The sequence below is a fragment of the Ananas comosus genome, linkage group 22 (genome assembly GCF_001540865.1).
Source record: "Ananas comosus cultivar F153 linkage group 22, ASM154086v1, whole genome shotgun sequence".
NCBI classification, from domain to species: Eukaryota; Viridiplantae; Streptophyta; class Magnoliopsida; order Poales; family Bromeliaceae; genus Ananas; species Ananas comosus.
The window spans coordinates 6,704,406-6,716,351 of record NC_033642.1 but is presented as its reverse complement, the minus strand read 5'-3'; the positions used below and the strand labels follow the sequence as shown (position 1 = coordinate 6,716,351).

Genomic DNA, 11,946 nt, shown 5'->3' with positions numbered 1-11,946 from the left:
TAAATTTAAATTTTAAAAATAACGTATTGAAAGCGTTGCAGTTTGGAGGGACAAACTTGTAATTTTAACATACATGCAAAATAACATACTGTAATATAAGATACCCACCCCCGCTCAGTAACATTTTCAGTATAATCCTATACCATTTATAATACAAGATTACTGATCAGAATACATACTAAATAAACTACGCACAGTAATTGTAACAGTAATTCTGTCAAGTTAATTTTGAACCAAACATACCCGGAAAATACTACCGAAGGGGTTGTGTAGGGTGTGTATCTCGGATTACTGAGGTAAAGTTGCATATTATATGTAAAATAACAATTTTACCCTCCTCTCCCTCTCTCTGTTCCACGCCGCTCTCACTCTCTCTCGCACGAAACACTGCTTCGTCCTCGCAGGTAATCTTCGCAATCTCCTACCCTCCATTCGCCATTTTCGCATACATATTTAATCACCTTTCCTCTCTCGCTAAAACCCATGTTTTTCGAACTGAAGCTAGATCCGATTTGGAGGTTTTTTTTTTTTTTTTTTCCTTTTTTCGTCGATTTAAGGAGTGTTTATGCCTCTTTTTCACATATTGATTATATATCTGTTGCCAACTTCGTCAGATCTGAAGCCATGTCTTGTTTCAGTTAGTTGCAATCTTTCTACAGGACATGCTTAACAGGCACTTTGGTATTTTTGATTCTTATTAATCTAGTTTTGGATCTCGTTTTTTTTTTTTTTTTTTTAAATCTCCCTTTTCCTGGATTGTTAGGGAAAAATTTATATGTTTTTTGTGCCCTAATTAATCATGTGTTGGCCTAAAAATAAAAACCCTAGTTAAAAATAAAAACCCTAGAGGAAGAGTTAATGACACACGCATCCACCTAAGATCCTGATGTCGAGATGTTTTTTAGCTCGAGTAAACACTTCGAATGGTGGCACATTGACAAAATCAAAGAAGCGAAAGTCACCACTTGGAGAGGATTTGATCAATGAACAATTTTGTTCAACCTTTGCGTTCACTTGGAATTTCATTTAACGATGCCAACGAGCACTTAGGTCAGCTTGCTAATTGCTTTCAATTCATGGCAAATAATGAGACCATAAAGAAGAAGTTGTTTGAAGAGATACTAAAGATCGAGGGACTTGAGGACAGGCAAATAATGGATGCCACTGAAATCCTAACGGGTGATTCTACAGAATTACACACATTTTAGTGCATGCCCGATCATTACCGAAAGCAATACATTTTCCGCATCTTAGGCGGACATGATTGAAGAAATTGTGTTATTAGAGTTGGATAGTTGGGTTTAGACTTTTTTGGCTTGCCTTTTTTTAGTGCAAGAACTTTTAAATTTTTATAATGTAAGTGTTTAAGCTTCCACTTTTGGATGGTATTATGATGTGTGTGGAAGTTTCGACTCTATGAAATATTTATTCTATATGGTGCTTTGTTAATTTCTTAACTTGGTAATAGTACTATTTGATATTAAAAATGAAAAATATATATTTAATATTATGTTGTTAATGTGCCTTTATGTGATGTTTGGTTAATGATTTTGTTTATAGATGAGTTTCTAAATTGAAATTTATTTGTTATTGTATGATTTTTGATTATGTAAAAAAAAAATATTCAAATGATCCCAAGGGCAATTTTGGAAAAGACTATACTTTTCTGTTAGGATTACTAAATTTTATAGACTGAACCAAACATAGTAATGCTATAAACACTGCATGCCAGCATTATATTACTGTATTAAATCAAACGCTTTAATGCAGTATCAATAGTAATCTCATTTAGAAATCCAAAATACCTGAATATGTTGAAATACCCTATAATATTACATAACTTGAACCAAACGCGCCCTAAAGAAGAAGAGAGCGAGAGGAGAAACAGTAGTCTCTCTCTTTCTTCACCTGTGACGAAGCCTCGTCCACACCAAACCCTATCCCTAATGGTCAACATTCACTAGGTCGAGGAACCTCTCTACTCCCTCATACGAGGACTCCGTTAAAGGTACGATCCCAATCTCTCTTCGTTTCCACGCCATTTTATGTGGTCGCCATTTTTGAGGCCACTCCAAGCACCTCTCTAATGATGCTCTAATTTTGGTTTCCGAATGATTTTATTGCTGTTTGATCGATTTATAGGTGGGTAGGATCGTAGGAAAGTGGTTTGCTGCTATCATTTTCACGATTATGCTACACGTCTAGTTTCTAAGTAATATTAATAGAGGCTGCAACTGGGAGTAATCCTAGGGCAGCAGCAGCGGTAACTAGTATAGCGTTTGATGGAAGCAGAAGCTCCGATTTGCTAACGAAAGTAGCAGTTGGGGGCATTTTGATGTAGTGCTTCTCGTACCAGTGTTTGACTTAACGTTTAGCACTGGAAATAAGTAGCAGTTCTTAGTTCTTACTAATGCTGGTTTTATAACAGAGAATAAGTAAGGAAAAACGAAATACAACTTTCACTCTCTCTTTGTCTAATTCCTAGTCTTTAATTGGTAAATACATATAGTTTGTGCGTTGAAATGGTTTAGCCTTTTGATATTTGGTCTAGGGGCATTTGGTTCAGTGTAAAATTAACCGAAAAATTGTTTTCAGTAAGAAAAATGTATCTCCGCTCGTTTAGTTTGATGTTAAAACATTTTCTTGTAAAAAGTATTTTTATGGGTTTGGGGAAAAATTGAAGTTTTCATTTTTTGCTGTTTTTTGGTGGAAAATGAAAATTCAAGCTGCATAAAACTTTTTTCATTTTTTTTTTTCCACCGAACCAAACAAATGTGAATTTTTTTCTTTCAACCAAACAAATGTTGATGGAAAACTATGTTTTTCCCCCCTACAAACCAAACACTGCAAAATGTTAAACTTTTTTCCCAACCGAAATTTTTTTTCCACGAGAACTTATTTTTCACAGGTTTATGTTGAACAAAACGGACCCTTAGCAAATTTATTTTTGTTGGATTGGGAAGACTCAGCATCTACTGCTAATTGAACATCATGGTAGATTAGGCGAAAAGGCTGTTTTTTGCTCAAAAAAGGTTAAATCTTTTTCTACCTTATTCATCAGGAGAGTGATACTGTTAGAGTCAGCCATGGAGGAGGAACAGTCACCTAATTTATCGGACATGGAGATGGACTTTCCTGAGGATAACGGAAAGGGAAAATGTTCTACTTCTGTACCGATGTCTATTGATTCTCCCTCAAGCAGCATGGAAAATCTTGACATGAGTGTGGCAAGTCTCGAGAAATTCTGCAAGGAAGCTGCAAGGGCGTTCTTCAATGATTGGGGTCTCATTAGTCATCAGATAAATTCCTACAATGAATTTATAGCCCATGGGCTTCAAGATCTTTTTGATTCTCTCGGTGAAATAACTGTTGAGCCGGGCTACGATCCTTCAAAGAAAGGGGGAAGTGCTTGGAGACATGCGACCATCTCATTTGGAAAAGTTAGTCTGGAAAAACCTGTATTTTGGTCCGGGAAGAATGATTATGAAGAGGAATGCCTGAAGTTGACTCCTAGACATGCACGCCTTCAAAACATGACATATTCTTCACAAATGAAAGTGGAAGTTCGGGTTCAGGTCGGCAACACTGTGTTCTTTTTGTAAATTCTGTGTTCTTTTTGTTTGTCATGCCATCTAGTTTAACTGTACATTTGGTGTTTCATGTAACTCTATTTGGCTACAAATAAAGATATTGTGTACTTGTTGGGAAACAGCAATGCATCTGCATGTGCTTGCCATGGGTTCTTACGATACTTTGATCACTATGCAAAGATTGAACTCCTTTGTAGACTTTCCTGTTTGTGCACTTTCTATTTTTGCAGGATCATTTGGAAGAAGCTGAAACCTCCATCTAGGTTTAATTTACCTAGAATCCTAGGATTTTACTATGTCAGATTAATCATACTGTTATTCTGATGTATCATTGTGAAAAAGCTTGGCATCAGAGAATCGATGTCCCTAGGACCTAAATTCCAATATCAAGGGTTGGTGAAGTTTGATGGCAAACATTAAGTATCTATCTTTTTTCTTTTCGAATGTAGGAAACTGTATGTTAGCCTGATAATTTAATAATTTCTTTCATTGTGCTCATCTTTTATCCCAATTAAAAGCTATCACCTTCAAGAACCCATATTATTGTTTGTGCTTTCGTTACACGGTATTGTATTTTGTAGTACAGATATTTCCTATGATAGTAGATTGTGCTTTTTTTAACTTTTCAGCCCTCATTAATTTAAGGTGTGCATTTTGCTTGGCATGATATTATTATGGTTTTTTGACATTCTGTATTAAGAGGCATTATATATACAGGTCTATTCACATGAGAAAAGTGACAAAGCTAAGTCGGGGAAGGACCAGTCGGGGAAGGACCAATCCGTTCACAAGAGGGTGTGGGCTGATGAAAAGAAGGAGATTACCATAGGAAGGTTGCCTGTAATGGTGAGATCGAATCTTTGTTGGCTGAACACGCTTGGGAAAAGTGATTGCCTTTTTGATTCTGGTGGCTACTTTTTGATCAAAGGAATGGAGAAGGTACTATTGTATCAAATCTCTGCTATCAACTGCCTACTTGCCAGATGAATTACTTGTTTTGCATTATCTTATCGTGCATCCTTCGGAACTCATTTTTTATGTTCATTAAAGGTTTATATTTTCCGTTTTTCCTCATTTGACAGTTTGGACAAGATTTGCGTCTTCACTTTATCTTGGTTTGGAATCAGACTGCATGTCAATTTTTCTCCTTAGCTCAATTTAAATATGACAAGTTCTAGTATAATGTTAGCAATCAATACATGGAATAAATTACCTAAAACTTTTTGCCCCCTAATACTAAAAGAAGCTCCCTAGCATCAAGACTCTGATTAAAATCATTGGAATGTTTCTTAACCAAATTTCACTATTTGGAAGCTTCCTTTTTACTAAAATGAGCTATTTTGCGTCAAGATTCTAACATGTTTTAACCAGATTTCACTATTTGGAAGTTATTGACAGAAAAAGGAGTTGCAGTTATTGGAATAACGCTGTTTTTTTGCTCTTCTTTATTGGTTTGTCAGCATGGGCTCCAGCAATTTAGACTAAAGAGAAAGAACATTTATGAAAGGGGATACCGGTGGCATTTTAAGATTTAGTTAAATACCAAAGATCCCCCATTTTATGAAAATTAAGAAACTTTATTTTCTGGTAATCAGATGGTCTTCTGGCATGTTTCTCCACTTTGATGCATCGTGCAAACGGAGCTATAATGTTTGTTTTCCTTTTCTACTCTGCAGACCTTTATTGCTCAGGAGCAGAGATGTTTAACAAGGCTCTGGGTAACTGATAGGCCAGTCTGGACGGTGTCATATATTTCTGAAATAAAAAGAAAAAGAATCTATATAAAGCTTCTTGAGTCGCCAAAGGCTGAAGGTTCCAATGGTCGAAGAGTTATCAGCTTATATTTCTTGTACGCAACAGCGCCTATATGGTTAATGTTCTTTGCCCTCGGTGCATCATCTGATAAAGAGATTTTTGAGATGATCGATCTTGAAGACTGTAGTGCTTCTATTGTAAACATACTTCTAGCAACGATAAAAGAGACGGATGAGCAATTTGAGGGCTTCCGCAAAGAAGACAAAGCTCGTGAATACATTAATGAGCAGATAAAAAATGCAAAATTTCCTCCGTCCGAATCGTTCGACGAATATGTTTCTAAGTACCTATTTCCTGGTGTTAGTGGGCATCGCCAGAAAGCGCTTTCCCTTGGATACATGGTGAAATGCCTCTTACTTGCCTTTTCTGGGAAACGAAAGTGCGACAACAAGGATGATTTCAGGAACAAGAGATTGGATTTAGCTGGTGAACTGCTTGCGAGAGAATTGAGGGCACATATTAGACATGCTGAGAAGCGAATGGTTAAGACAATGCAGAGAGATTTATATGGGGACCGCGACTTGCAATTGATTGAACGTTATTGGGATGCCTCGATTATCACAAATGGCATAAACCGGGCCTTTTCAACTGGTGCGTGGTGTCATCCATATAAGAGAACTGAAAGAATATCAGGCATTGTCGCAACTCTTAGAAGAACAAATCCTCTCCAAATGATGTCTGATTTGAGGAAAACGCGCCAACAGGTTGCTTACGCAGGGAAGGCCGGAGATGCTAGATACCCGTAAGTTGTTTTCTGTTTCTTTTTTTCTTAATTCGAAAATGGGTTTTATATTTATTTACAGCAAAATATCACGCCCCTACCATTCTGATGTTGCTATTTCTGAACTTTCTTTTTTTCTTTGCTTGGTCAATTTACACAAAATGATAGAATCAGTGTCATCGATGTAAGGTTCTATTTTTTGGTTTACATTGATATGAGATGTATTCTCGTTAATAATTTGTAATTTTAGTAAAATTGATTGATGAAGAATGACTCTGCAGAAACCCGTCCTACTGGGGTAAATTGTGCTTTCTATCCACTCCAGATGGTGAAAATTGTGGACTTGTCAAAAATTTGGCCGTTACTGCTATTGTCAGCTCGAGAATAATGGAACCAATCTTGGATAAATTGGTTTCTTGCGGAATGGAGAAATTGGACGAAAGTCCTTTATCATCAACAACCAAAATGGATAAAGTCTTCCTGAATGGGGACTGGATAGGAGTTTGTGCAGACCCAAGTTCATTTGTTGAAAGTTTCAGATGCATGCGTCGCAACAAAGTAATTCATGCACAGGTTGGTCTTGCTTTCTCCATGTAGCTTGAAATTTCTAATAATTGTATAAGTGGTGGAGTATAAGTTAGATATTTAACTTTGCGTGGATTTCTGATTACTAATTGTGGGAACTGTATGTAGAAAGTTGATGATGTGATATATTATTGCTTTTAAACACAGTTCTTGGATTCTAATACTGGCCAATAGTATGAAAAACCCTGAATGTTGATTTCTCTCACAAATTTTGTTTAGGTGGAAATCAAAAGGGACAAGCACCAAAAAGAAGTACGTATATTTTCTGATGCGGGAAGGATTATGAGGCCCCTTCTTGTGGTTGATAATCTCAAGAAAATAAAAAATCTCAAAGGAGGATCGTACTCTTTCCAGTATCTTATGGATCAAGAAATCATAGAACTCATTGGTGTTGAAGAAGAGGAAGACTTGCAAACTGCATGGGGAGTTAGGCATCTCTTTGTAGGAGATAAAGGAGAGCCTATTCCTAAGTACTCCCATAGTGAACTTGAACTATCTTTTCTAATGGGATTAAGTTGTGGAATTATTCCTTTCGCTAACCACAATTTTGCTCGAAGGGTCCTGTATCAGTCTGAGAAGCACTCTCAGCAGGCTATTGGCTTCTCAACGACAAATCCTAACATCCGAGTTGACACTTTGTCACACCAGCTTTATTATCCGCAGAGGCCCCTGTTCAAAACAGTGATAGCTGATTGCCTTGGTAGGACTGATTATAGTCCTGGGCGTAAAGATGATGTTGCTCGACCTGAATATTTCAATGGCCAGAATGCAATTGTAGCTGTCAACGTTCATCAGGGATACAACCAAGAGGATTCTTTGGTCATGAATAGGACTTCCCTAGAGCGTGGTATGTTCCGCACTGAACATTTCAGAAGCTACAAAGCTGAGGTCGAAAACAAGGATTTCACGAATCGGCTGAAGCCGAAGGATAAGGTTGACTTTGGCAAAACTCAAAGCAAGAAAGGGCGGGTTGACAGTTTAGACGATGACGGCTTACCATACATCAGTGCAAGTCTCCAGAGTGGTGACATTGTCATAGGAAAAGTTGCAGAATCGGGAGAAGATCACAGTATAAAGCTAAAACATACAGAAAAAGGGATGGTGCAGAAAGTTATTCTTTCTGCCAATGATGAAGGGAAAAACTTTGCAGTTGTAACTCTCAGACAGGTAATCTCTTAAATGGTCCCACCAAATTTTCAGATTATATTCCTTTTCATACTATCAAGTAGGATATACTCTCAAAACTAGATTTTCTTATTCAGCTTCAGTTTAGGTTGGTCATTAATACTCGAGTTTTCTACAAGCAATTTGATCTGATATTACTATGGTTTTATATTCTTAAGTATGGATTAACCATCACGGTTTATGGTCAATTTGGTTCATCCTCATGTTATCCTCTTTATGATATCAAATCTTTATGATTCTCTTGCCTGTTCTCACGTATGAAGTACCTTTCATGTCATACATTCTTATTTCTTTCTTTCTTTCTTTCTTTCTTTCCTTCCCAAAGCGCTGCATTTTTGTGTGGATATTTAGAAGCAGATAAGTTATGTTATTACTCTTCGTAGGAAGAAGCTGCAGTTAGGTGGATGTCTACCATCTCAAATTCTGTTAGTTTCTTGTTTGTCTAAAAATTTAATACCCTTTGTAAACTTTATTTTCGTGATCAAGCTAATATTGCTGTTTCAGTTTATACTTGCAGTGTTTATTTGAATACGCTACAAGGCATTCTTGTGTGATTTGACTCTTTCCTGCAGGTTCGATCTCCCTGTCTTGGAGACAAGTTTTCCAGTATGCATGGTCAGAAAGGTGTGGTTGGGTTCTTGGAGTCTCAAGAAAATTTTCCATTTACACGTCAAGGAATAGTTCCTGATATTGTGATTAATCCTCATGCCTTCCCAACACGGCAAACTCCTGGCCAGCTTCTTGAAGCTGCTCTGGGAAAGGGGATAGCATGTGGAGGTTCAGCAAGATATGCCACACCATTCACTACTCCCTCTGTTGATGTTATCACAGAGCAGTTGCACAGGCGAGTCAAATTTACATGTAAAAATAACAAATGAAAGACTAATTTCATTTCCTCTTAATTGACCATGTGATTTTATGACATTGTCATGTTTGCTGGTACGAGTAACTGTGATCTGCCGAGTGAAATGTTACGTCCTCATGGAGTATGAAAGCACATTTTGATGCCAACAGATATGCATGTATGCGTATATGCTATGATTCACATGGTTGACTGTTAACCTGAGTTATTTTGGCAGATAAATTATTTGTTATTTTGTCTGTGATGATATTGTCGTGGATAATGACAACAAAAGACAGATTGATGCCCTGGGATGCCTTGCTTCATATGACAAACCTAAACTCGATACCTCTTGACTAGGCGGGTTATTATGATTCTATTTTTGCTATATTTTGTATAGCTGAAGTCTAATTTTAATTCCTATTTTGTTAAATAAAAAACTTTGCAACACTTAATATGATTACTACAAAGTTTTTCTTCTAGATCTTTGAGAACAATCCTTGGTTGCAATTGCACATTTTACTGTTAGCACGATCTCCAATTCCCATTGTTAATTGTGATCTTTGTATTTCAGGGCTGGATATTCAAGGTGGGGGAGCGAGAAGGTTCTTAACGGTCGGACTGGGGAAATGATGCGATCCATGATCTTCATGGGCCCCACCTTTTATCAGCGGCTGATCCACATGGCCGAAGACAAGGTGAAGTTCAGAAACACGGGCCCAGTCCACCCGCTGACGAGGCAGCCGGTGGCCGATAGGAAGAGATTCGGCGGCGTGAAATTCGGGGAGATGGAGCGCGACTGCCTCCTCGCCCACGGGGCGGCTGCAAACCTCCATGAGCGGCTCTTCATGCTCAGTGACTTCTCTCAGATGCACATTTGCCAGACGTGCAAGCGGGCCGCGAACGTCATCCTCCGGCCCGTCCCAGGAGGTAAGAAGATCCGTGGCCCGTTTTGTGGTTTCTGCCGCTCTGCTGAGAATATTGTAAAGATCAATGTGCCCTACGGCGCGAAGCTGCTCTACCAGGAGCTGTTTAGCACTGGTATCTGCCTTAAGTTTGAAACTGAAGTTTGCTGAGTCAGAAAACCCTAGGTGAACTCTTTATCATGCTTAACTTTAGTGGCTAATTAAAGAAATTTAAGCTGGTTGTATATATCTATGCTAGGTGGGAGATTTTGAGTTGTTGTGTGATTCAAAATAGTTCTCTCTCTCCATTAACTGAACCGGAGAAAAGCCCATCTAATGTGTATGCGCGTCTAGTTAACAGTTAGGCCTGTATTAGACTGAGAATTAGCCATGGTTTGGATTTGTCGATAATTTATCAACGCCATTCTCATTGCGTGCTTTGATAAGGATTTGGTTTACAATTATTGATTTTCCGCTGAATCCGCATTAGCATCCAAAAATGAGTCGGAAGGAAGAAACAACTGATGTAAAAGGACTGGTTGGTTTGTTTCGTGAAAGAAAAATGCTACATTACACCTTCGATTATCCCCCAAGTATTTGAAGCACTACAACTTGTCTAGCTTCGTGCGCTCGCCAACTCAATACCTATGTAATTAAGTTCTTTCTCCTGTTCCTACTCGTTTCCCAAGTTGAATCCATTCATGTTGTCGTTGTTATTGTTTTTCATGCGTCTGATTGGTGTGTTTATATTATTTTTTCAAGAATTTTTCGTTAATTTTAGGTTTGGAGAAGATTGGTGTGTAGATGAAGTAATTAGCGGTCGAACTCGTGTTGGTCTCTTTATTTACTGGATATAAGCGGAATAGTGTTTTCTTTTTCTTTCCCCCCTTTTTGATGAATCCTAAGACGATTTAAACTCTGTGGAGCAGAATGAAGTGCTAGAATTAATTCAAGTATCATTGTTTGTTGTTTTTATGTGTATATGTTTCGGGTGCGGGGCAAAGAGAGGTTTGGGGAGCGGGTTCAGGGAAAGGAGAAGGTTGATAGATACTGAGCACCAACAAAGTAGCGAAAATGCAGAATAGTTAGTAGGCATGATAAGAATCCATGACAAAATTAGTGGAGTGGAGTGTAGCTGAGGCAAACATCGTTGTGATAAAAAACTTGAAAGCTTGTGGAGACACAGCTTCGAGAACGAAGCTGCGTTTGGTTAGCGCGCACGCAAGCTAAGTCTACAACATAAAAAAAAAAAAAAAAACAGAAAAAATTATTACACTGGAGTGTTAGTTCTAGATTTTAGATGAGCAAAATTATTAAATTACAGTATTATAAACCTGGCCGCACTCACTCCGAAAAATAAAAATTAAAAAGAAGGTAAACTATAATTTATCCATATGATTCGAAAAATTATATTTAACTACCATATATTTTTATTTTTATTAAAAAATAAACTATCAAATAGGATAGTAAAATAAAATTTTTTTAAGTATAGTATAATTTTTGGAACTGCAAAATAATAAAATAAAAGAGTTAAATCATAGAATAGTTAAAATTTAGTGTAATTTTTTAAAATTACAGTGTGGAAAAAAGATTGCCCGAAAAAAAAAAGAAAAAGAAAAAGAAAAAGCAAACTCAAAAACCAGATCTGGATCACTTCCCCCATCCCCCTCCCCCTCTTGCGATCCAGTCGGGCAGCAAAAGCATGTCCGATTCCAGCTCCGTCGTCGCCGCCGGCATCCTCCCAGACTCCCCCGCGCTCTCCCCCCCACCACCCCACACCAGCACCAGCCTTCCTCACAGCACCAGCACCAGCTCCTCCGCCCTCCCGCTTCTCCTCTCCGACCTCCACTCCCGCCCCAGCTCCCTCCTTCCACTCTCCTTTCCTCCTCCTTCTCCTTCCCTCCTCCTCCTCCCTCTTCTTCCCCACCCTCTCCCCTTCCTCTCCGCTTCCCTCTCCCTCCTCCTCCTCCTCCTCCTCCCCTTCCTCCTCCTCCCCTCCCTCTCCTCTCTCCCCCTCCTCTTCTCCCTCGCCTTCCTCTTGATCCCCTCCTCCCCATCCCCATCCCACATCCCCGCCGCCGTCGCCGTCGCCGTCGCCCTCCTCTTTCCTCCTCCGCTCCCCCGCCGCCTCCTCCGCCCGCTCTTCTTGGCTCGAAAAAAAAAAAAAAAAAAAAACTTCTGGAAATTCGAATCGCCCCCTCGCCTCCCCAAAACGAAGACGAAGGTTTTGGCGTTTTGCCCCAACTCCTCACCCCTGCCGCCTACCACCGACCCCAGCCCCGATCCCTTTCCTTCCTCCTCTCC

The 11,946-nt window shown here is 38.8% G+C and overlaps 1 protein-coding gene across 2 annotated transcripts; it reads left to right on the top strand.

The window, feature by feature from the left end:
• Positions 321-10,227, top strand: LOC109727004 (DNA-directed RNA polymerases IV and V subunit 2-like). 2 transcript variants are annotated; one of them, XM_020256851.1, is made up of 8 exons: positions 321-404; positions 3,062-3,575; positions 4,308-4,529; positions 5,267-6,147; positions 6,408-6,699; positions 6,931-7,878; positions 8,469-8,740; positions 9,312-10,227. In XM_020256851.1, exons 2-8 carry the CDS (start codon positions 3,087-3,089, stop codon positions 9,811-9,813), a joined length of 3,606 nt encoding a protein of 1,201 aa, XP_020112440.1. In that variant the 5' UTR covers positions 321-404; positions 3,062-3,086; the 3' UTR covers positions 9,814-10,227. The 2 variants fall into 2 exon arrangements, with proteins under 2 accessions (XP_020112440.1, XP_020112441.1); XM_020256852.1 differs by lacking the exon at positions 321-404 and adding an exon at positions 1,674-2,008.